Here is a 26,343-nt window from a genome sequence, read left to right as displayed (position 1 = left end):
GCGGGCAGGTAAACGGGCGAGCGGCCAGGCGGGCGGTGTGAACGGGCGAGCGGCCGGCCGGCCGGGTGAACGGCGGGCGGGCAGGTGCTGGGGGGGGCGGGGGCAGCCGACATTCAAAGCAATCTTTGTCGGCTTCCGCACTTTTGTTGCTCCCCGGCTCCACCATATGTGCATGCGCGGCCATGGAAAAAGGGGCGCGCATGCGCAGATGGTGTTTTTACTTCTGCACCACTATACCGTGGAAAATCGATTATCGCGGGAGGTCTTGGAACGTAACCCCCGCGATAATCGAGGGATCACTGTATTCACTATTTTAAATTCTTTCTGACAATTTCTTGGATATGAGATAAATGCCACGATTTATACTAAACAAAACAAAGCTACCTCCAAAAGAAGTCAAAATCATTTTTTATTAAAACTACACACAGTTTTAGATAAACATTTCAATTTCAATGCATATTACTGGCCTAACAATTGAAACATGTGTCAGAACAAATAGCACTGTGCATGCTTTGGAATATAGTTTTTGTTGCACTGGTAGAGTAGACATTGCCACATTAGTCTGTACTTTTATCAATACTAATACTAAGTAGTGACAGCAGGAGCAGTGCCAGACAGAATATTATATTGGTTTTCTCAAAAGAGCTGAAACCGCATTTTTGCCTTTCTTAAATGCAATAATCCTAAACAAGGAGGGGAGAGAAGACGGAATTTTACGTGGCACAATTCTTTTGCAAGTTATTGTGAATCAAAACTGAGGGATTACTGCAGGACGTCTCAATGCAAAGAAAAGGCTAATGTTTGCAGAATGAATCTGTAAATTGTTCGATACATGCCAAAAAAGTAATATACAGACAACATTAGTAATATCTGCTATATCTTTTCAGACTAAAAAACTATTCTGAACATCAGTACCTAGTCTATTGTGCCCGATATTGAATGTTTTAAGACACGACATATTTCAGGGCCAACTTCACAAAGAGAAGGGTCACTGTAAAGCAATCTGTTTAAGCCCATCAGTCACACTGGCTCATAATTCACTTTGCTCTAATTGCTCACCATGCCATGCCTGCATTGAATTTTGTTAGCAAAGCAAAGTGTGTGCAAATAGCAAAATATCAGCCTCCTTTAGTCTCCCTCCCTAACATACAGCTTCTTCCATTCTTAGTTAATTTAGAACTGAAGTCCCAGAATATATGGAAGATTCCCAAGTTGAAGAAGACTGGCCTAAATCAACATCCATGCTATCCTTTTTTGTCATAAAAGACAGATTTTTTTCAAATCTCAAAAATGGATTTTTGTAATCACATGGCAGCGTTTGGATGATAGTGTCCCAGATTAATAAACAAAGTTACACTGGAATGTCGTGCACTCCTTAACGATCACTTTGTTCCTCCATGTGATCAATAGCCTCTTACAACAAACCAATTGGGTATCAGTGTTAATGGTGTCTAACAAGCTGGGATGTAGAATCCATCTTTAAACAATGGCTTAGCATTGTTCATTGGAAACATACTAGCTACAGTTTCTCAACCCAAACTATGGTTCACTGACATTTCTGGCTTGTTTCATCACATATGAGAAACAAAACACTTGCGTGCATGTGGGAGGATTATACATAGCTTCAATTATAAAAGCCATAATCTTGTTTGGAGAAAGTGGTATGGAAGGCATAGTATTGCAAATGTAGCCCCAGTCTTCTGCTCGGTCAAAAAGCCATGTCTGCTTCCAGAATTATATGGTGGTAGCAGAAGCCTCCCTTGCAAAACTCATAGAGGCTTTAACCGGTCACCTCTTTCCAATCAAAATAGAAGCAATGCACAGCGTTGCTATTGATTAAGCTATAACTGGGATAAGGGACTAAGTTTTCATAAAATACAAGATTTGGTCAGTCTCAAAAGCAGTACATGAAAGCCAGAGTCTGTATTTGTTAAAATTAGTTATTACATTGTCTGCTCAATTCAGTACAGTATGTAGAATTATAATAAAAGAAAAAAATATTTATTCATATCTTGCATTAACTGAAGGGAACATTTAAAGCCAGTAAGATAGATTTCATACATTTTAATGATGTAGATAGCGAATTAAAAACAACCTTCACTTTTTATAGTAGAAAGTAATTACTTGAATAATCAGAGATGAAGTATTGTTAACATAAAAATGTGTCACTTTCAATACCTCTGGTTGACTTGGGTAATATTTCAGCATTTCAGGTGAAACTATGAATAATTTCATTGCTGAGAATTCAGAATGAGTTTTATTCCCAAATAAAATGCACATCAAAAGAAATCAAAAGGTTAATTTCTTTCCCTTGTATTTAAAAAGGAAACTTGACCATCTCTAGTATACCTGAGCATTTTGAAGGAAATAGGCTGGGATGTCTGACGAATCACAATTATTTAAAATGGTATCATTTCTTTTTCACTCCCAAAGTGCTTGTATTTCTCTCTTTGATTAGAAGAGATTGGAAGACATCTTTACTATAGCGAAAACACGCATTCTCCCACAAGTCTAAACTTAAAGACATCTGTTAACGGGAAAGTTACTTCAAACAACTTCCAAGGATAATATTTAATTAATATGATGTACTTCACTTAAGGGATATGCACATCAAAAGAAAATGGTTTGAAAAATAGAGGCAAATTTTAGCATGGATGTATGTCTGTAGACAGAAGTATAATTTTGTGTGTGTGTGCGCGTGTGTATTTTTTGTCTGGGACAATTGAAAGCAAAGCAATAAAGGGAAAATTTACCACTGTTAAATTATAACAATTAAACAGGCACCTTTTTTAAAAAGTGAATCATCCTTCAATTCATTCTAAAATGTCTTGTGTATCTGTTTGTCTCTGGTTTCTAAAATAATTTAAAATCAACATTATCTTCTGCAAGCGACAAGAGAAAAATATCTTTTACCAAACTAAATTCTCGAACACAAACTGCAGCTCAAAAAAAAAAATAGAGATAGCATTGAAAAGTTGTAAGAATTATATTTTTCTAGATAACTATAGTCCAGCTATGTTTTAGAGTGCAAGTTCTTTTGTCTTGTAAAGCAGTGTTTCCCAACCTTGGCAACTTGAAGATATCTGGACTTCAACTCCCAGAATTCCCCAGCCAGCATTGAAGTTGAAGTCCAAATGTCTTCAAGTTGCCAAGGTTGGGAAACACTGTTGTAAAGAGCAATCTGGTACAATAGTGTTAGAATGTTTATAATTTCTGGGAGAAAGCAAGGGTGGAAGCAGGGGGTGGGGTGGGGGCATTACAAAGTCTTTATTGTGCTTGAACTTAATTGTTCCAACATTTTGCTCCCATATTCTTTTTGGGGGGAGGAAGAGACACGAGAAGCCAATTACATTCATTGTTCATATCTACCGTCCCAAAACCTGGGATTTCAAGGTATCTTTTAGTACTGAAGCCAGAATCAGTGGCATATCCAGTGCTTGGGTTTCAATAATAGCAGACTTTTTTTTTCTTTTTCAAAGATGTTAAAGTCTTCAGTGGTGGTGGTGATGATGATGATGTGCTGATTTTCCCAAGAATTCCCTAAGAAGTAAAAACAAACAAACCAGCAGCTGTTTATTGTATCAATTATTTTGCTATTTTAGATTCATCCATTTCCTCTTCTCCTCATATGTCAGCATACTACTGCACAGTACTAGTTCATTTCCTAGATGGGTCAATGGTTGTTTTTTTTTTAAATGCTGTGAGAAGGGGAATAACAAACAACTTCTCAAATCTGTGACCTGATCTTTTTTAACAGTAAATTCTTGTAGAAATCGTTTGCATAGCTGGGAAGACCCTGGAACATAAATGAGTCCCATGGAATCGGGTGGCATATAAATCAAATAAATTAAATTACTGCAGTCTGGGGGGAAAACCAGGGACCCACATCTAACAAGATTAAAGATAAAAGACCAGATACTTCATCTTGACACTAAAGATTCAGGGATTACTCCCAAGAGTTTGACTTGCTCTAAGACAAAAAATATGATAGAAACTGCCAGACCACAAAAAGGGAAGTAGGCATACAAATTCTTCTACTCCTTCTGCTAAACATTCATGTCATAAAAACAATGTCAAAATATTCCACAGTATATCCCTCTTTCCTGTAATACAAATTCCAATACCATTGGAAAAATTACACTTCAGAAATCTAGCAGACTACCATCTGCTACAATTGCCAACCAGCTCACCCCAGCACATATGAATTACCCCTTTAATTACCGTAATATTCGAGGTAGCTCTGGGCTCTTGTAGATATATTTATGCCTGTATCCTAGCTCTTTGTGAAATGGAACAAATTGTACTTTGTAATCACGAAAGTTCCGAGATGGGGCAGCAATGTTGTATAGCTGTGAAGATATTTAAAAGCAAATGGTTTCACCATATTAAAATTAAATACAAGACAGTACAGATAGTTCCCAGTTTAAGAATGAGTTCTATTTCCAAGGTGTATTCAACTATTAAGTTGAATTTGTATGTACGCTCAAACAGTACTATTGTATAATACTATATAAGTAGGTATTGTTTAATTAAGTTAAATCATTGTGTATTTAACTTTAAGTTTGCTACCATAGACTCCATCCTTAACTATTAAACCAGGGTGTTCTTAACCTGGAAACGTACTATATTGTACAAATCTTTGGACCTAAGAAGTTCAACAGAAAAAGAATCCCTTAGAATTAATCAAAATGGTACTAATATATAGTTACAATGAAAATATATTTTGAGTCTTTTAATGATTCAACTTTTAATTGTTAGTTTTTTATTATCTTTTCTTTACTGTGTATGCTACTCAATGCCGCAAATGTGAAGGATCAGTGGCTATATAAATATGATGAACAAACTAGTGATCCTGACTATAGGCCATGGAAGGATGAAAATTATTGTCTAATATATATGACAGGCACTGGGTTAAAACTAAAGTTCAATTTTTCCCTTGTATACATTTTCCTGATTTTTCATTCTGTAGTACATATAGAGGGACCAACTTTGACTGCACAGACTTAATTGTTTCTTTCTCTAGGTAAAGGACAGCTGTCAGCTCCCATTTTACCAATTCCAACAATGATGATGAAAACTAAGTCATGGTGATAACTCCAGATTACAGGAAAAAATAAAACTATGTACTATATATGTCAAAATTCTTCTCTGATAACCTCTCAGTGGAAGACACTATACCAGAGGTGTCAATCATGTCATCACGATGGTGTCACGCAACATATAACGACTTTCCCCCCCCCTTCATTAAACTGGGGGTGGGCATGGCCAACGGGTGACACATCTGGCCCTCAGGTTTGACAGCCCTGCACTTATACCCATCTCATTCTGAACAACTTTAAAGGCTATTATAAGGTGAAAGATTAATAGAGAAAAAGATTGCTTCAGGATTACACAATGACAGACAAGACTGTAGCTTTGGGTCTTAAAATAAGGAGGAGCAGAAGGATTACCAAGGAGGAATACACAGATCTATGTAGTCCATGCTTTTCTAATTCATCTAGGATAACTGATAGTTGAATGAAAACACAAGTTTCCTTGACAATATAAAAGGCAAGTAAGATAGAGTTAAATTAGTTGTCTCCACCAACAGACTCTGAAAATGCATTTCTTCCAATAGCAGCCGTCAAGGTTTGGTGTATTATCAGTGATTTCCTCTACAGAAATTAAATTGCAATCATTCAAGCCCTGTTACTATTCTAGCTCACTCAGTATATTTATAAAGTTATGGCAGAGACAAGAGTTTTAAAAAATGAAGCAGAACCTTTTTTCCAAGATGAAATGGAACCACAGGATCATCTTCAGCATGAAGAACAAGCAGAGAGCATGAAATGTGCTTCACACTGTTAAAGAAACCACACACCAAACAATTCATCAGGTACCGGTATATTTTAAACATATGAACAAAATATAAAAACCTATGACTTTGTTCAAGGTTAACTGCTGGAGAGTTTAGAATCACAGAATTTTATGCTTCTGCACATTATTTTACTTTTTTGAGGATTTGAAAAAATAAGTAGTTTTGCAAGTCTCCAAATGCAGATTATTTGCATGTGTGCAATTACATTCATGAAAAATTTGTTAAAATAAAATATGCTGCAATTAAAAATGAAATAGCATGAAATAATATTTAATTTTCTTCATTTTCCAAAGAAAAACTATCCAAAAGGCTGTATCTCTGCTGGACAGAATGTTTTTCTTTGTTTCAATGAACTGCTGGCTTTTTCTGAAAAATGTACATTTTCCTGAGGCCAAGATAGCTGACCTGGAAAAGCAGAGACGGGTTCATTCATGGCACAATAATTCTGTGTCGATCTTTCAGAATAAGTTTTTTTTTCCCCGTTACTGAAAACCTCAATCAGCAAGTGGTAGAGAAGGGAGTAAAAAGGTATTTTATTTACTTACTTCTCATCATTGGCAAACTTTATTCCACTGGATGTGATAGGGTCTAGGAAAAACCAATCAAATCCTGGGAAATATCTATATATCTGGAAAAAGTTTGCAAGATGTCACAAATAAATATTCTATTTATAGTAAAGCAGGAGTATAAGAAGTGTAATTTAAGAATTAACAAAAGAATTGTTGTGGTCACAATTTTTTCATGCCTTGTTTATATCCCAATTTCACCATCATTAGTCATCGCCCCTAAATTGGACCAGAATTTCTGCTGCTAAGTTGTTAGATAAAACATTATATGACTGTACCACTTAAAGCAGGGCTCTCCAACCTTAGCGACTTTAAGACTTGGGGACTTCAACTCCCACAGGGTGTTGCAATAATTGCAGCTTTGATGACTGATCATAAGTACCATTCATTTGGTGCTCTTGTAAATATGAACAGTCACTGAACAAATGGTTATTAAGTAAGGATGACCTGTACTGCAGTACACTCTACATAGGCTCACTTTGCAAAGTGTCTGGAAGCTAAATTAGTAAAATATGGCTATTAGTTTGCTAACTAATCTATTGATAACTAATGCATAACAGTTCACTTGATAGCCCTGTTTAACTGTTTCAACTGACATTTAAGGAAGTGCTAATATATTGGCTAAAAGTTGTAGGGCCTGATAATGTGATGGGCTCATCTCTCCCATTATAAACCTGTACAGATAGTTTAAGATCTACAGGACAGTCCATTCTGAAGATACCCACATTTGCTGAGGCCTATTTATTAGGCTGAATTGATTCTTTACATTTGGACTCTATTCTTCCATCTTTAGAAAAATGGTTAACGTATATTCCTTTAGCAACAACTTGGCACATAAACTGAATTATAGTAATACCAAAACAAAAAAGCATAATAATGCATCTAATAATGCAATGTATCTTAGAGAGAGGGGAGACAGAGACAGAAAGACAGAGATAGAGAGGCAATGTATATGTATATACCAGTATATGTGTTTGTGTGTGTAATATATACATCTGTCCTTTCAAATAATTCAGGAGAGTATATAATTATTAAAAAGTACAAAACGTCATATGAAATCTGAGTATTTTTATGAAATTATTTTCAAAACCCTATATCAAAATTTTGATTTTATGTTATTTTCATTAGACAGGCCCAAATTTGTCGAGATTACTTAGTCTTATGGGATGAGCAGGAATTTTTAGATCTTCCCCCCGATCAATGAATGTTTCTTAGTATGGTAGATTGATTGTCAAATGAATTGTATATGATAGTTTTTTAAATCAGAATTTTAAGGACTGTTTTTTAATGTATTAAAAAATTGTTTATTATTGTTTTCTGTATATGCTGTGAATCACCCCGAGTCCTCGGAGAGGGGCGGCATACAAATCCAATTAAATGTAAATCTAAAACTATTTTTTGTGCTTCTGTAGCAAGTGGTAGAACTATAGGACAGGGTTTTTAAATAGCACCAGTTATTCAAAGGATGTTAGCATTGATCTTGGCAGCATCTCTATTTTCAGCAGAGTCCTTCTTACAAGGTGATACACTAGAACAGTGATGGCAAACCTTTTTTCCCTTGGGTACCAAAAGAGTGCGCATGCACGCTATTACGCAGGCGCAAGTGCCCATACCCATAGTTCAATTTATTCATTCATTCATTCATTCATTCATTCATTCATTGGATTTGTATGGCGCCCCTCTCCATAGACTCAGGGCGGCTAACAACAGTGGTAAAAACAGCATGTAACAATCCAATACTAAAACAACTAAGAACCCTTATTTTAAAACCAATCATACATACAAACATACCATACATAAATTGTAGAAGCCTAGGGGGAAATAATATCTCAGTTCCCACATGCCTGACGACAGAGGTGGGTTTTAAGAAGCTTACGAAAGGCAAGAAAGGTGGGGACTATTCTAATCTCTAGGGGGAGTTGGTTCCAGAGGGCCGGGGCCGCCACAGAGAAGGCTCTTCCCCTGGATCCTGCCAAACGACATTGTTTAGTTGACGGGACACGGAAAAGGCCCACTCTGTGGGACCTAATTGCCTGGGGAGGGTGAAAACAGCTTTCCCCACCTCTCTGGAGGCCAGAAATGGCCTGCTTCCCAACTTCTGGTGGCCCCAGTACGCTCATGTTTTGTCCTCCCCAGGCTACAAAGCTTCCCTGGAGCCGGGGGAGGGTACAAACACCCTCCCCCATCACCCTGGAAGTTTTCTAAAAGCTAAAAGAGCTAAAAGAGCCTCTGTGTGAGCCAAAAATCAGCTGGCCAGGACACACATGCATGTTGGAGCTGAGCTAGGGCAACGGCTCATGTGCCAGCAGATATGGCTCCGCATGCCATCCATGGCATCCATGCCGTAGGTTCACCATCACTGCACTAGAAGATGCATTTTAGTTTCTGGTTAACTACGAGGTTATGGAGTCATTTGGACTAACGTTAGGAGGTTAGCTAATGTTTCAAAGTCTGTTCAAAGTACAAAGTGACCCACACTTATAATTTCTAGACAGACTGTATCTGTAACTCCTTCAATACATGGCTGGAAAAGCAAATGGCAGAGGAAACAATACTTTGTACGTATGGGGAAAATTAAAACAAAAATCTTGATATATGTTTCTTATGTTGAAAATTCTCAAGTAAACCTAAATATGACAATATAATGGGAATTTTAGCATGTAAATCTCTACTTACGACTGAAAAGGGGTGACTTTTTGCTTCTTCACGAATGTTTGTAAAGGGGGATTCTAATATCAGGGCATCTGGAGGAGTTTCTGAAAAATAAAAAACATTGTCCATTTCAGCCAAACCTTTGGTGTACCCCTACAAAAATATGTCTCGCATCCACCTTGAAGAGCATCTGAATTTGTATTACTCTGAATTGGCAGAAAAATGCAAATTCAGAGATAGAATTATACATAGAGACATGACTGCAAGAATATTTTCAGGTGTTCAAAAATTTGCTATAATTTTCAGTGTCTGTATGGATGAAGCAGTATGTGTTATTACATTATTTTTAAAGCCACTTGGACAAACTACCAACGCACTTATCTGAAATGAATATGCTCTGACTTAAAGAGAGTTCAGGAGAGTGTGATGTCATAAACTTTGATAGCATTAAAAACCACTAATGGAAAATATAACAGGCTGATCAACTGGACTTTTCTTTTGAACATACAAATGCAGGTTTATGTTAACTTCTCTACCAGAATTGAAAAGTGTTAGGCAAATCCATCCATCACAGAAGAGCTAAGAGCAGAAGCTTTTTGCAGCTGTTGAAAACTGGAGGCAAGTACAGCTTCCATAGAACTTTGAACATTATCAAATTACATTTGAGAGAAGAAAACTATGAAATATATGACAAGAAAATAACTATGCCCATTAATCAAATTTAAATAATTTTTCTGCCCTTCTCTTCTGCCACGCCTATCAACAGCACAACATGATGGAATCATTCTCTCATTCTGGCATAATAATAAAACGGCAGCTTTACTGCTAAATACTGATCTATTTAAACTCTTCTCAAAGTCAAGACAAGCTATGGGGTATATAAAATACTCTTTGATAACATAATGTAGAAAGGGCCATCTTACCTCTTTCACAAAGACGTCGTACTAGATTGGTTGCAACTCTAGAAGCAAAACAGAGTCAAGTGTTGATTACAGAGAGCTCTCAGATAGTTCTCTTCTTAAACCTTCTTTACTATTACTACTACTTCTACTACTACTATCTTATCTCCTACTCTGAATGTCATAAAACATTAAGGGTTAATACATCACTTGACCATAACAAAGCAGCAATGTATAAAATTTCAGAAGCATATCTTGAAATAATGCCTCCTCGGGAGGGGGGGAGATAGAATTGTGGAAATTTTAGTATAAGATTATGACATAAATAAAAGCTCTATCTCTCTAATCTAAATTAAAGTATAAAGAGCATTCATAGATTGTTAATAAAACCCTATTCATCAGACCAGTTTCATACATTGCTCCAGTAGAAATTAAATTAGTGAACAGTAAACTACTGTTCAACATTTGTATTGCAAAATGAGTCAAATAATGTATAACCTCAAATCTAAAGTGCCTGAATGATATTCATCTTTCATTTTTTGATCTAAAGAAGCCCTTGTATAAATCTAATACTTATGACTTCCTCTTATCTTAAAATTAAAATGCTTTGGATCCCAAGTTCTTCTCAGTGGAACAATATTGAATATGGGATATTTATATTGTCAAAGTATTTTTGATAAATTCCCTGCAGCTCTGTTTTGCAACCCCACCCTACTTCTTTTGAGAATTTATAGATTCAACTAGAAGGGAGGGGAGGGGAGGGGAGGAGAGATTCCTTGACTGAAGTCTTTTTGTGAATGGAAGGGTCCTTCTACACTGAAAGGCAATTTAAGTCCAACTCCCTAATGGGGGACAGGGAGGGGATACATTTATCATTACGACAACATTACAACAAATGACAACATATGGGATATTTAATCTAAAACCTAAAATAATCTAAATGTTTAAAAAGGGTATTTACTGGTTGCACTTATTTCTATTTTTAATGAGAATAGTTCCATTAGAAGTGGCTCAATCTGCTCTTTAAAATGAAAAAAAAACCCTTTGAATATTTTTCCATTTAAATTCTGAAAAATCAATTTCCTCCAGCTCCTTTTGCCTCCTTTGACTACTAACAATAACAATGAAGTTTTGAATTTACCCATGTCTTTGGCAGCATCTGCACTGAGAATGGAGTTCAAGCATGTGTTATAGAAAAGGAACTACAGGGACAATGCTGACTCGCTGCAGCACATGCAAGTATAAGCTCATTAGGAAAAGTTATAGCAACAGCACTTAGCAATAACACTTATATATCACTTCATGGTGCTTCACAATGCAGAACTCTCTAAGTGGTTTACAGAGTCAGCATATTGCCCCCAAAAATATAGGTCCTAATTTTACTAACTCCGGAAGGATGGAAGGCTGAATAAGCAAAATGTTCCTGATGTCAGCAAAGATACAGATTTCATCAAAGTCTTTGAAGCAAAGACATTAATGGGAAGATCAATCTATGGAAGTACAAAATATTCCAAAAGCATTCAGGTGACTCTGTCATCATCCACTTTCCTGTGGAAGGAACATTTTGTGTGGAGTCTTGGGGATCCTTCTGCCAACAGAATGTAAAACTTAAATGATGCCACTAATATTATTCTAAAATTTTGCTTAGATCATCTGGAAAATAAATGTTTTACCCAGTGCCCAAGGAGTGTCCCCATATATAAACTGGATTGTCTCCACTTCTTGCTTTTATCCAGTCAAATACATGAAGAGCATCATAGGTCATCCCACTTTCCGAGGGAGTGCCTATAGAGTCTCCCCATCCTGAAAGATAAAAATAAATATTCCGAGAATCATACTTTAAGCTGCTAATCAAGATATAGGGTTTGGCTTCATGTTTCAATTAAGACCAAAGAGTACAATGAGTCAGGACACTGGAAATGAATAGGTAAATTCTCAATTACCTTTCATTTATTTGGAACAGGCTAAAATAAATAAAATTGAGTTGACATAATGCAGGGAGTAAAGTTATGTCAGGTCTATTCAATTGGATTCCAATATGCCTTGAACTTTTCAAGGACACTTTTCCCACTGATCAGACTGTTTTTTGGGACAATTTCTTTTACAACAAAACCTTTTTGACAGATATCCCTAATATCTCCAAACAGATTTTTAAGGATTCTTGGGCATGGGAGGATGTGTGTGTGTGTGTGTGTGTGTGTGTTGGGTGTGGGGGGAAGCTGCCGTTACAGGTTATATTTCCTGCATTTTAATGCATATGAAAACAAACTCAGTTTTCTGCCAGCTATGTAGGTTCTAGTTCCATTGGACCTAAAGTATCTTGGAATCCCTACAATTCTCCTCCACAATACATACACTCCCAGCTAAGATTTCTGAATAGGAATTATGGGAATTGCCATCTCAATACATCTAAAAAGTGTCAGATGGGGGTGGGTGGGAACACACATTAAAAACGTGACCTTCAATTGCAGCAAAACCTCTGGAATATCTGCTTTCCAATCATTTGGATAATGAGAAATGGAACTGATTCACAAACTGAACTAAGTTATTTTTAAAAAAACTTTATCTTGTGAAAACTGCAAAGGTAATTGAAAGTTCATAATAAAGGTTTTTTAAATTAATTACTGCTCAAAAAAATTACACTCGAAATAGACTGTTGTGTCTCTCTATGGCTTGCTTCTTCCTGGCAGAAAAAAAATTTCAACATTATATTGAAGTACAGTATTCTGTTTCCCCCAAAACAAGACATCCTTTGATAATGAGCCCAATTGGGCTTTTGAGTGCGTGGCAATAAGGCCAAGTGCTTATTTCAGGGTTCAAAAAAATAAATAAGATAGGGTCTTATTTTCAGGGAGACACGGTAGCAAATGCCCTACCTTAGGAACTAGACACTTCCTATGCTACTTTTTCACATTCAAGCCTACAGATGTTTAGGAAATCTAAGATTGTCTTCTGTTTTATGCAATAATGAGGTTTACTTGTTAGCAGATTGAGTACATGAGGCTTTTACCCATACAAAACTGCAGGGTTTTGGTGGGCATGGCTTGGTGGGTGTGGCAGGGGTATTTACCAGTTCTGTAAACTATTTTATTTTATTTTATTTATTTATAAATAAAATAATAAAATATTTATACTACTCAAACGTTTTGCTATTGGCTCTCCAGAACTGCTGAATCCCACCTCTGAACTGAACTCATTCAGATAAAGTTGTCATTAGATATTAATGGGAAGATCAATCTATTGAAATATAAAATAAAATAAAGTATTCAGTCAAAATGTGTTAGAGAAAGTAACATTTTTAAAGGGTTAGCACACGATCTACTGCTCACTAAGTAGTTAGAATACGTAATTACTTGAAAACAAAGTGTTTTCAAGCATGAAACTTCGCAGAATTCCATAGAACAGTGGATTGTGAAACTGCTGCTAAGCTATTAAATAGACTGTTTCAACCATTCTGGAGTGTTTTGAGCTGGGAGCAGAACTTTTTTGAGTTCAAAAAGTTGTTTTGGCCTCTGAATAGTCTGTTTCACATTCAAAATAGCAGCTTTTCATTTGATATCCAACATTTTGTACACTCCTGTCTAAATTAAACAATTCATTTGTAAACATTCTGTAATACATTTATAATTTATTTACAAATTAATTTATAAAAATGGGGAAATACTGAATATTAACAGACCATGCATCATAATTTGTGGGGTTAATAAAACACACAAACTCTTGCAAATTATGTGGTTAATTAAATTCAAGAAATAGCCAGTAGGTTGGTTGAAACAAAACAGCCACCCATTTTTAGGAACAAAACAACATTTCTGAACAAAAATGTAGTCTAAGAATCTTACCTCTATAATCAAATGTGATTACATGGTAACCAAGCAAACCTAAAACCTGTAAGGGAATATAAACAACTCCAAATAAGTTTTAAGAAACTTTTACAATAATAATCACTGCACGCTAACAAATTCCTTCAAGTTCTAATTTTTAATGGAGAGTAGGAACTATTCAAGATGCAGTGTGCATTGCAGTGTTAAATGGAACAGATCATAAAAGATGTACAATATGATTTGACATTGTTCAGTAATGAAGTGTTTTGAGTACCTTCTGCTTATATTTCTTACTCTTATTTACTTCACCTTATCAGAGAAATGGATGGCATATAAATGAACTAAATAAATGTTTCCCCACATATAAAATATGGAAAACAAATACAGGTATGTGTTGATGTTAATATTAAATACTGAATAACAATATTCAGAACATATGAGCAACAACACTGCAATTCCTACCTTATAAAGTTCCACACGATGATCCCCTCCTCTGTTAAGAAATGTTGGGAAAGTAAAGTTAAAATCTATATAAAACATTGTGTTACATAATTGTCTAGTGTCAGTATAAAAATGAGCTGTCTTTTAATGAAAAACCTATTCGTTAGAAATAGTTTAAAAGCCATTGATTTCAATAAACCCTTATTTAAGTCTTGACCACTTGCTAAGGGAGAAGCACTGTTAATTGGAATTTGCATGATAATACTATTCATGTCTATTCAGAAGTCATCCACTTCCTCGGAAATCATAATTTGAACTGCAGATATTGAGCTAAATTGTGTCCAACTATAATTACAGGGCTTCAGTCATATAGCCAGACAAGATTCCCTCCCCCCTATTTTTGCATTTGGAATGGCCTTCAGAATCCCTAGATTTCAGATCCAGAATACTGAAAATCTGTAAGTTTGTTAGTATGTCTCAGTATGAAACTTCAACACACATTAAGCAGAGTTGTTGTGATTTAGGAAATGTGGATTACCCAGACAATGACTCAGACTTAGTATCAATGTATATACAACAATATTATTATTTACAAATATACAGAATCAACAATATAATACTCTAATAGTTTACAAACCACGCACACAGCAAGAATACAGCTCACGGCAAAATACCATATCTCTAACAAAGTAACTCCCCCCAAATGGAATGGTGTTGGTGCCCTGTTATGGCCAACCAGTAATATTTCCTTAAAGGTACAGTCTTGACATTTTTACAAACTGTCTTTGTTAGTTACTGTATGGCAACACCCCAGCAGGTTACATTCTACATACTAACAAAGTTGATCTCAGATATATAAAACATGTACTGTACAGAGACCGAGGAATATTTCTGAGCTAGAAGAGCTCTGCAAGTGGTTTTTTTAAAGCAAGAATAGAAAGCCTTTTAGCTGGCTATAAGAATCTTAAAAGCTACTACTTATGCCAAAGCAGATGTTACTAAGAAGAGTGAAGAATGAATATAGTTTCTGCACTTATCATATTGAATGTTTCTTTATTATTTGGAAACGGTAAACAACTGCACAATAAATATGCACTCAAATTTGTGGAACAATGCACAGTTGTATTAAGATCCAAAACATTCATCATGTTAGCTGTAAATGCCAGCAAATCTATTAGGCCAGTGTCCCTTGCTCTAACACAGTAATGGCAAACCTTTTTTTTCTCGGGTGCTGAAAGAGCGTGTGTGCATGCTATGCACGAGGGCATACACCCATAATTCAATGCCTGGAGAAGGCAAAAATGGCTTCCCCCACATCTCCAGAGGCCTTCTGGAGGCTGGAAACAGCCTGTTTCCCAACTTCTGGTAGGCCCAGCAGGCCTGTTTTTCAACCTCCCAAGGCTCCAGAGCAGTGTTTTTCAACCAGGGGGGCCAGCCACGAGTTCCGCAACTTAATAAGAAAAATAAAAATTGATTTTAAAAAATTAGGGCAAAACCAACTAGGACCGTATCATGCCTAACCTGCGTACCTGCACCATGCTATTCATGCACACTATGTGGTTATTAGTTGTTGCACTAGTTTACCTTAATACTATTCCGTTTCCGTTGTTAGACCATACGTACGGTGTCGTACGCATTAATTTTCAATATAGTTTAAATCTAAATGTATTTTTACCGCTAACATAGATCGATTTATTAAAAAACGAAAGTTAGATGAAGCTGACGTCACTGAGCAATTGCCTGACGTTGCATCTGAATCCACAGAGCTGACAGTGCAGAAAATCGATGCTGTTGATTCCCGTCGTAAAATTCATCAGTACAGTAACAATTATTTAGCTATTGGATTCACTTGAACAGGAGACCCAGACTGTCCATCGTGTCTGCATTGTTTGCGGGGAACAGTTTGCTAACAGGGCCATGGCGCCGGCTAAATTGAAACGACACTTAACTACATTACATCCCAATCAAACTCACCTATGAACATTTTTAGATCAAAAAAAATTGGGGGCTCATCTTGATGGGACATAAACGGTACCAGTACACAGTACAGGTTCTGCCAGAAATCTGATGATACCAAAGGGTTCCCCTGAAGAAAAAAAGTTGAAAAACACTTCTCCAGCGGCTTCTCTGGAGCCTGAGAAGGGCAAAAATGCCTTCCCTCATTTCTTCAGAGGCCCTCCAGAAGCCAAAATTTATCTCCCAGAGCCTCCGTGCGAGCCAAAAATTATCTGGCCGGTGCACACATACATGCTGGAGCTGAGTCAGGGCAACTGCTCGTGTGCCAACAGATATGGCTCCGCGTGCCACAGGTGACATGCGTGCCATAAGTTCGCCACCACTGCCCTAATAGAACCCAAGCCAGAAAGGTATATTAAAATCTATTTATTTACACAAGTAAGGAAACGTGCCTCAGTCAAGAGAGGAGAGGAACAGTTTACAAAGGCAGAAATTTACTTTATATAGAGTTCAAACATATTGAGTTTGGAATGAGTTTTTTCATTTGACACATCACACATGCTGGTAACTAATATGTAGCATGTAATAGTCCACAACATCCCCAAATATTCTTAGTATGATTTTGTTAATGCTCATCTTCACATTCAGGAGATGTGTTTCTCACATTTTGAGTTTGTAGGTAACTAAATTTCAAGTCTGTGCCTTTCAATGCTTTAATCCAGTTCTCTTATCAGGTTGCACACAGCTTTCTTTGTTCTTCCAAGAATTAGAAACATTAATCAAAGGAATTCCTAATTACGGTACATTAATCAAAGAGGCTTGCTCTGCTGCTGCCAGCAACCACATTGTCTAATCTTGGGATCTAAACTGTGATACAATACCAGGGAATCAGATCTGATGAAAAGACAGTAAGAGAAATGTATTTAAAAATCAACTACAGTATACAAAACATATGCTGGTTTCAGCATCACCATTCCCTGCATACTTGCCCTGTTTAATCAAGTATGAGCCTTGAACAGATTTAAATTATGGCCATTATTTTTATTTTTGTGTTTTGCTTACCTAGTCCCTGCATTTCCATGCAAATAAAGGATTATAGCGTTATTGGAACCCAAAATATCCTCATACCACAGTTGGTCCTTCCCTTGAGCATCTTTCCATAAAAATGTGGGAACTGTATGCCTAAAAAAAATGGTAATAAGAATTTAATTGTTTCCTTGCATATTTTCATTCTATCTTAGTAACTTCCTTGCTTCAGAAGCCTACAAATGTGCAATTATTAGAATTTAGATACAATATTTAGAATACAATATTTAGAATTAGTATACAAACAATTAACAACTGATTGTATGCTGAAACTTAAGCAATTCCTTCCAGAATTTCTAGGGTTTTAATTCAGCTGTTCTCAACTGAGGACCATAGGATATTTCAAGGGAGTTACAAGGGAGTTCAAGCTCAACCCGGATAAGACGGAGTGGTTGTGGGTTTTGCCTCCCAAGGACAATCCCATCTGTCCGTCCATTACCCTGGGGGGGGAATCATTGACCCCTTCAGAGAGGGTCCGCAACTTGGGCGTCCTCCTCGATCCACAACTCACATTAGAGAACCACCTTTCAGCTGTGGCGAGGGGGGCGTTTGCCCAGGTTCGCCTGGTGCACCAGTTGCGGCCCTATCTGGACCGGGACTCATTACTCACAGTCACTCATGCCCTCATCACCTCGAGGTTCGACTACTGTAATGCTCTCTACATGGGGCTACCTTTGAAAAGTGTTCGGAAACTTCAGATCGTGCAGAATGCAGCTGCGAGAGCAGTCATGGGCTTACCCAGGTATGCCCATGTTTCACCATCACTCCGCAGTCTGCATTGGCTGCCGATCAGTTTCCGGTCTCAATTCAAAGTGTTGGTTATGACCTTTAAAGCCCTTCATGGCACTGGACCAGAATATCTCCGAGACCGCCTTCTGCCGCACAAATCCCAGCGACCGATTCGGTCCCACAGAGTGGGCCTCCTCCGGGTCCCGTCAACTAAACAATGCCGGTTGGCGGGCCCCAGGGGGAGAGCCTTCTCTGTGGCGGCACCGGCCCTCTGGAACCAACTCCCCCCGGAGATCAGAACTGCCCCTACTCTTCCTGCCTTCCGTAAACTCCTCAAAACCCACCTTTGCCGTCAGGCATGGGGAAACTAAACATCTCCCCCTGGGCACGTTGAAGTTATATATGGTATGCCTGTATGTGTGTATGTTAGTATAGGGGATTTTCTTAAACTTATAATATTTTAATTAATTGGATTGTATTGGATTGTTTTTCACTTGTTGTGAGCCGCCCCGAGTCTTCGGAGAGGGGCGGCATACAAATCCAAATAATAAATAAATAAATAAATAAATAAATAAAATATATGTAAAGGGGAGGCACAAAAATTATATAGTAATACAAATACTGGCTTGTTAATGCCAGCATCCCAATTAAAAATTAAGAAATTTGGTCTGCAAATTGGTGAAGCATGTTTACCAGATAACACAACAATATTGCTGGCTTATGTAAAATATTTGGTCAATGACGAATTCAGATTAGAAATGCTTTTCACTTGAAATTTAAAGCAGATATTAAGAGGAAACCATTTTTGGAGAAGAGTTATTTCAATGATATCTCTCTTGACAATATTGTAGCTTCCATGACAGGTACACAGAAAACATATTGCATTTTTTAAACAGGCTATGCTAGAAGTATTTTGTTTTTACTGCATAATTCACCACCAACATTTGTTTTCAAAAAATTTGGAAGGACTGGAAATTCTAGCCTGGACAGTAGATCCATTTGCAATGGGTACTGCTGACATTACATTGCTAGTAGTGCTCATCACACTTCAGAACAATATAGAAGTTGAAAATGAAAGTTAACTGCATACAATTAAATTCATGTCAAGATTGTCTGTGTCAACAGCCTTGCAATGGCAGTGATGTAAATACTTATTTATGAGCTATCACTTATATTTTAATTTTACATTAAATAACTTAATTAGCTATGACCAAAGCTGCCGCCTATGAATATTGCTGATATATGAATATTTGAAAGTAAATAGGATGCATACAGAGTACATTAGAAGCCTATTCAGTTTACACTAACATAACTAATTCAGTTTTCTTTTGGAAAAAGAATGCAAGCAATCTAACAAAGAAGGATAAGAACAATTCTCAGCAAACTTCTGCTTCTTTCCCTGCCATACTTGGGAAAAGAGATGACTGATAGTCTCTATTTTTTTATCCTATTTAATTATATTCATTAAGTATGGCTTTTAAAATCAAAATTGTTGTTCAGAACAAGTTAAGTGTATAGCCAATAGCACAGATACATGAACATGAATGCCAAAGATTTAGCAAGGGAGCAGCACTTCAATACAAATTTGGAAATAACTTTTGAAATTAAAGAATTTGGAGACATTGCTTTATTATATTTTATTTCCAGCCTGTTTTCAAGCTTTGCAATTATTGCAAGCACATCTATTTATATTCCAAACACCTAAAAAAAGATCAATAAAGAAAAAAATGCACATACCAACTATCTAACTTGTTTTATATGGAATTAATAAATTCAGAATCAGCATGGATGGTAGGTAACTAACTCCTCCTTACTTTCCATGGGGATATATCCCGTCTTCCAACCCTAGCAGTACAAATTTTTAAAAATGGGTTTTCTTTAGGATTATACCAAAAAGAAAGAGTTAAATTTGTCTCTCCATGTCTATTGGGAATCCTGTTAATTATCACTATTCTTTCTACCAAGCTGATGCAATCAGCAATTGGTAAATTGTTACTTTAACACTGATGTTTCTCAATATTTCACCAAATTGGATCTTATTTCTACAAGTTGAAAACAAAGGACTATTAAACAATAGTTTTGATTCTTTTAAAGCAGTGGTTAGGCATAAAAATGAAAATGAACACTACTCATTTTAAAATACTATTTCAGTTTCATGTCTACCTAATCAGTACTTTAAAATCATGGTTCTACAACTATGAAAATCGCTTTGACATAGGTAGATTGAGAGAGATTTAGGTTGGGCTGGGAGTACAATACAATGCAATCCTGGATATCTCTAAATGCTACCTATCATGAGCAGCCACACATGAGTCATTTTAGGACAAAGGTATCCCATTCCAGTTCTTCAACAATCTTATCATATTCAAAATACAATGGGGTAGATAACTGCTGCAGAGAGAGTTCTCATGCTGACAATGTGTCTAATAACCATTAGGCACAGAAACCTAATAATATTTGGTTTATTTCTCAAAGGAATTGATTCTCTTTGTTATGCTAAAAGTACAAGAAGAAAGCCAGAAATTAATGGTTCTGAATATCTTTTAAACAGGTTCCATATCCAAAAGCAAATTATTTGCCACAATTCTTTTATTATCATTTCAACCTTTTAAAAAATAAATATTATTAATCCAAAACTCAAAGAGAATTGCTTCTTTGCTGTGCTTTTCCAGTCTGGACTGTTAAACAGATTTCTGTTAAAGAAATCTGACAAGTGGTTAGATACATATAAACAGACTAAAACAGAAACAAGAAGTTACAAATCAGTTTTGAAACTCACTTTACTTCTACTAGTAGAATGCTGAATTAGCATTATAAGTTACTACTCAGTTCTATATCCTGCTAAAACTTGCAAAAATCTTTTAGGAGCATAAAAACAGTACATATTAGGTGAAAGGTCACAACAAAATGTTCCCTAAAAACCAGTCCCAAGGAACATACTATCAAAAAAACTGGAACCATTGAAATAAAACCTGAGCATTCATATTTTTAATCTCCTTTTAAAACTCCTCAAATGTTAAATTAGCAACTTCAGTTAATCAGTGCTTCTCAAATAGTGGGGTGTGCCTCTCTGGGGGGGGGCATGGAACGATGCCAGGTGCACATGTGGGACCCCTGGGAACGTGCATGGTTCCTCTCAATCGATTGCCCCAGAGAGGGAGTGTTTTCCCAGTTACACGCTGCTCCGAGCCCAGAAGAGAAAGTGGTTCTTGTTCTTGGAAGGTGCTGTGATAACCATGAACGGCGTGGAGAACCTGCTGCCAAACAAGGAGGAGCATCCTCTGCAGCTGGGTGAAAGCTTCAAATGGCACCCTAAAGCCTCCTTCTACCCCACTCACTGTGAGTGCCTGGAAGAGGCAACACTTATGGGCCAGGCCAGCAACCCCAGAACACCAGTTTAACTAAGATACCCTGGCCCCTTGTCAAAAGAGGGCCCTAACCATTGTAGCCCATACCTGCCTAACCAAACAGGCTCCACTGAGTTCAGTGATCTTTGGGGGAAAGATCAAAAGAAACATGAGAAAATATTATTTTACTGAAAGAGTAGTAGATCCTTGGAACAAACTTCCAGCAGACGTGGTTGGTAAATCCACAGTAACTGAATTTAAACATGCCTGGGATAAACATATATCCATTGTAAGATAAAATACAGGAAATAGTATAAGGGCAGACTAGATGGACCATGAGGTCTTTTTCTGCCATCAGTCTTCTATGTTTCTATGTTTCAGTGTGACATATTCCCAGGTAACTATTGGCTTCCCCAGCCAATAGTTTGCTTGCAGCTTTTAATAAGTAATATAATAAATATTAACACTAAAATTCCATTGGGGCCCAGATCGGAGAGGTGTTTGTGAAATGTTTACTTCTTCCTGGGGGAAGGGGAGTGTTTAACAGAAAATAATTGAGAAGCACTGGATTAATCACAGGAGAAAATGTACTTTTTAAACAAAATTCTCAATTTCATATTCTTAATCTTAAACAAAGGATCCTGACCTAGCCCATTAATTAAGAAAGGTAAATATTTTTCCTTCCTATGCAAAAAAACTAATTTCACATACGCTTAACATGTCATTCCATCTTCTTACTTATCTTTTTTCTAAGATAAAAAGCCCAATGCAATGTTCTCATGACAGCCCCTGGGCATTTTGTTTACTTATATAGAGTGGAGCATCAGTGTGCACTTGCCTATCATTGTCCTTTTAGACCAGTGATTTTCAACCTTTTTTTGAGCCGCAGCACATTTTTTACATTTACAAAATACTGGGGCACACCACCAACCAAAATGACACAAAATGACACCCTAAGACACTCTCCTCTCTTTTTCCATCCCTGTCTCCTCCCCACCCTTGTGTGTGTGTGTGTGTGTGTGTGCGCGCGCATGTATACACACTCTTGAACCATTTCCAAAACCAGGTGAGGGCTGGGGGGGGGTTCTCTTATTCTTTGGGTGCTTTTTATCATATGCTTCTCTCTCTCTCTTTTGTTTCTCTCTCTTTCCTCTCATTCTGTGTCTCAATCATTTTCTCATTTCTCTTTTTTTCCTCCCCTTTTTGCTCATTTCTCTCTCTCTCTCTCTCTCTCCCTTCCTCTCCTCTCTCTCTCTCTTGCTTTCTTTCTCTCTCACTCTTGCTTTCTCTTTTCTTTCTCTCTCTTGCTTTCTCTCTCTCCTCACTCTTTTTCTCTCTCTTTCTCTCTCTCTTGCTTTCTTTCTCTCTCTTTCTGTCTCTCACTCTCAGCAAAAAGTTGCAAGACCGGAACCTGAGCTTCCTTCTTTGCGGCACACCTGACCATGTCTCGCGGCACACTAGTGTGCCACGGCACACTGGTTGAAAAACACTGTTTTAGACTATATTCTTCAAGAGATGTAAAAATTAGATAGGATAATAACTCCTACTTTTCTTTTAAAATTGCAAGTGTCTCAGCCCATTGCTCATCACAATTATAACTTTATGTATGTCTAGTTTAATGAAAAGAAGGACTGGGGAGACATGATAGCAGTGTTCCAATACCTGAGGGATTGCCACAAACAAGAGGGAATCAAACTATTCTCCAAAGCACCTGAGGATAGAACAAGAAACAATGGGTGGAAACTAATCAAGGAGAGAAGCAACTTAGAACTAAGGAGAACTTTCCTGATGGTTAAAACAATTAATCAGTGGAACAGCTTGCCTCCAGAATTTGTGAATGTTCCAACATTGGAAGTTTTTAAGATGTTGGGTAATCATTTGTCTGAAGTGGTGTAGGGTTCCTGCCTAAACGGGGTTGGACTAGAAGACCTCCAAGGTCCCTTCCAACTCTGTTATTCTATTCTATTCTATTCTATTCTATTCTAACATTTGTTAGACCATCTGATTATCAGAAAGTAAAAACTGGGATTCAAATCATTAATAAAGGTATCAAGTTGGTGATACCTTCTACCTTTTAGAATTAACCATCAACAGTAAAGGAACAATTAGTAAAGAAACATGGTGCAAACTAGCACTACACATGGCTAAAGCAACCAGGAAACCCTGAAAACCTTGGAAAAGATATTCAAATGCCATGATGTGTCTATACCTACAAAAATCACAACTATGGTATGCAAACCTTTTATTCTCTGCTAAAATTGGAATCTGAAAAGTCAAAATAAGAAGAGTATTGACACTTTAGAACTTTGGTGTTAGAGAAGACTCTTGAAAATGTCAGAAATATCAGGAACAGTCAAGAAAATAAACAAATGGGTCATCAAATAAATCAACCGAGAGGATTTTCTCACTTGAAGAACAAATTATCCTATTTTGGAACATTATGAGAAGTCCTAGCTCTCTGGAGAAGGCCCTGATTCTGTAAAAGGTGGAAGGAAAAAGAAACAGGAACGACCAATAGCAAGGTGGATAAATTCAGTTACAGGGGCGATGAGTGAATCGTTTGGAAGATATAAAAGACCATATTAGAGATAGATTATCATGGTGAAAATCTATCTTTGTGGTCAGTAAAAGCTGAAAACAAGTTGATGGCACATAATCAATCAAAGATCTTGGATACCTTCTACAATCTACACAACAACCTAGATCTACAAAATCTACAGAAAACCTACAACTACGTCACCTTCGATCTGATCTAAATGCAGTTTATAAAATCAGCTACCACAATGTCCTACCGGTCAATGAATACAGCTTCAACCGCAACAACACACACACACAAAATAAATTCAAACTCAATGTAAACTGCTCAAAACTCGACTGCAGAAAATACGACTTCAGCAACAGAGTGATCAATGCACTGAATGCATTACCTGACTCTGTAGTTTCTTCCCCAAACCCCAAAAACTTTAACCTTAGACTCGCTACAGTCGACCCCACCCCATTTCTTAGATGTCTGTAAGGAACCTGCATAAGCACACCATCGTGCCTACTGTCCCTGTCCTACTGTCTATTGTCCAAATTTACCTATAACTACTTGCTTTTGTTTATGTTTATACCATATCTATTATCTTGTACACATTTTGACAAATAAATAAATAAATAAAATTAAAAATAAAACAAGGAAGACAAAGATGAAACCCGAAAGCTACTTCTGCAAATATATCTGCAACTAAGCAATGATTCATGTCATCCTCGGGGTTATGTTTTTCTTCCTTGTGCTTTGTTCTCAGAGACTAAAGAAAGTCACATGCTTGAACAAACCCACACAATTTATATTAAAACTACATTCTTCTTTAAGTTGAATCGAAAGCATAACCTTCAGCATAATACTGCACATAGCTGCAATGTACATCACATTACTGGATTTTTCTCCTAAATTCACAAAAAAACCCAAAGCTTTTGTTCTAATTATAAAAGGACAATAATGTATAATGAGAAGAATAAAGTATTCTTTACCAAACTCCAATAGTTACATCTTCCTCTGGCTGCAGATAGAAGTTACAGGTATGGTTTAAGCCTTGGTCCAGGGGTCTTTTCAAATCAATGAAATAGGGCACTCTTACTGAAATAGAAGGATAACATTCCTTTTACATTTTGTTTACCTGACAATTGAAATAAACAACTTCTTTAATTAAAGCCAGCAACCAAAAGCTTGCACAATAATACTTCCACAGAATATACATCCCAATGCATAATTAAATTTGCTATATAAACATGCTATAGATGTGTTTAAATATCAACAAGGAGGGGAGGGGTCTTTAAAATGATTTCCATTAGTCAGAGATACGGAATAAATTTTAAAGGTCTTCTGGCACTTTAAAGACTCACAAATGTATAATGGCTTAGATCTGCATGAATTGCAATGCATTTCATCAGAGGCATGTAAATATAGACACCCATTTCGGAGGACATGCATTAATAGTAAATAGGTCAGAAAGAAATGAATGGTATTTTTAATAGTCATTTCCCTCTGACATCATTGTCCTTATTCCCAAATATGCTCGCAAACATAGATTTGTACAGTATATTCTCAGTTAATATTAAAAGCCTCCAATTAAGACATTAAGCTAGATTAAATGTATGTACCTTTAAGGCACAATAACACACTTTGCTGTTTTTTTTCTAGTTATTCATCTGGGAAAAATTTAGAAGTTCACCTTCTTTGGTTTGTAATTTGTTTTCCAACTTCTATTGCCGTATTCCAAAACATACTTATTAAATCATAATTGTTAACTGTCAATACAGTTTACTGTTTGTCCTCGTTCCAACAGTTAATTATAGATTGTATCTTTAAAATTAATTTAGGAAATCCTAGAATTAAATTTGTAGGGCATAGTTTCAGCTCATTGAGTAATGTTCATTCTATCCAATCTTTCTAAAACATTTGCAAGATCAGCATTAAATGCTACATAATATGCAGACATGATAATTAGAATATAGTCATACCAAGCACAGCAAGAATATTTTTGAGGAGTGCTGAAAGAAAACAATTGCTTGTTCACTGTCTGGTATTAGAACATTCTCTGCATATGCCAACAGTAACAAAATTGCAAATAGCTGTACCAAGCCTCTCCTTCATCAGCACTTCACAAAGAAATAATGAAATGTAATAAGATATCGACAAACTGAGATCTCACATGCTTTAAATCTGAACTGAACATTGTGACACAAGATTTAATATATGCATAAACAATTGAAAAAAGCCAAAGGCAACTTCAGATTAAGTATCTGTATCAACATGATAGATTTTCTACCAACAAAAAGGTTAAATTATTAGCCAAGGCAGCTTGATAACAGCAGTTTTCAAGATTCTTGTGGAGCACCGACACTGATTTTTAAGTAACTAAACAGAAACCAAGTCTTTAAAGAAAAGTGGGCTGACAAGGTATGAACACCTATTAATCTTGAATTAAAATATTAGTATAGAGT

The 26,343-nt window shown here is 36.6% G+C and overlaps 1 protein-coding gene across 2 annotated transcripts in view; it reads right to left on the bottom strand.

The window, feature by feature from the left end:
• Positions 1-392: 392 nt before the first annotated feature.
• ABHD12 (abhydrolase domain containing 12, lysophospholipase) overlaps positions 393-26,343 on the bottom strand; it is a 39,732-nt gene continuing 13,781 nt past the window's right edge. The window contains exons 3-14 of one of the 2 annotated variants that reach the window (XR_011557530.1): positions 24,871-24,976; positions 17,258-17,377; positions 14,261-14,291; positions 13,817-13,862; positions 11,648-11,777; positions 9,999-10,036; positions 9,100-9,179; positions 6,403-6,485; positions 5,762-5,840; positions 4,222-4,349; positions 3,189-3,540; positions 393-3,072 (exon numbers count right to left, since the gene is read on the bottom strand). Coding sequence is in view for 1 of the 2 variants with exons in the window: in XM_070734676.1 (XP_070590777.1) it covers positions 3,492-3,540; positions 4,222-4,349; positions 5,762-5,840; positions 6,403-6,485; positions 9,100-9,179; positions 9,999-10,036; positions 11,648-11,777; positions 13,817-13,862; positions 14,261-14,291; positions 17,258-17,377; positions 24,871-24,976 (890 nt within the window). In the remaining variant the exon portion in view is untranslated. Of the gene's footprint in view, positions 3,541-4,221; positions 4,350-5,761; positions 5,841-6,402; positions 6,486-9,099; positions 9,180-9,998; positions 10,037-11,647; positions 11,778-13,816; positions 13,863-14,260; positions 14,292-17,257; positions 17,378-24,870; positions 24,977-26,343 lie in introns of both variants that reach the window. The other variant, XM_070734676.1, reaches the window with a different exon arrangement.

This window comes from Erythrolamprus reginae, chromosome 1 (assembly GCF_031021105.1).
Source record: "Erythrolamprus reginae isolate rEryReg1 chromosome 1, rEryReg1.hap1, whole genome shotgun sequence".
NCBI lineage: Eukaryota > Metazoa > Chordata > Lepidosauria > Squamata > Dipsadidae > Erythrolamprus > Erythrolamprus reginae.
The sequence above is the reverse complement of the archived record's forward strand: the minus strand, read 5'-3'. Positions and strand labels throughout refer to the sequence as shown.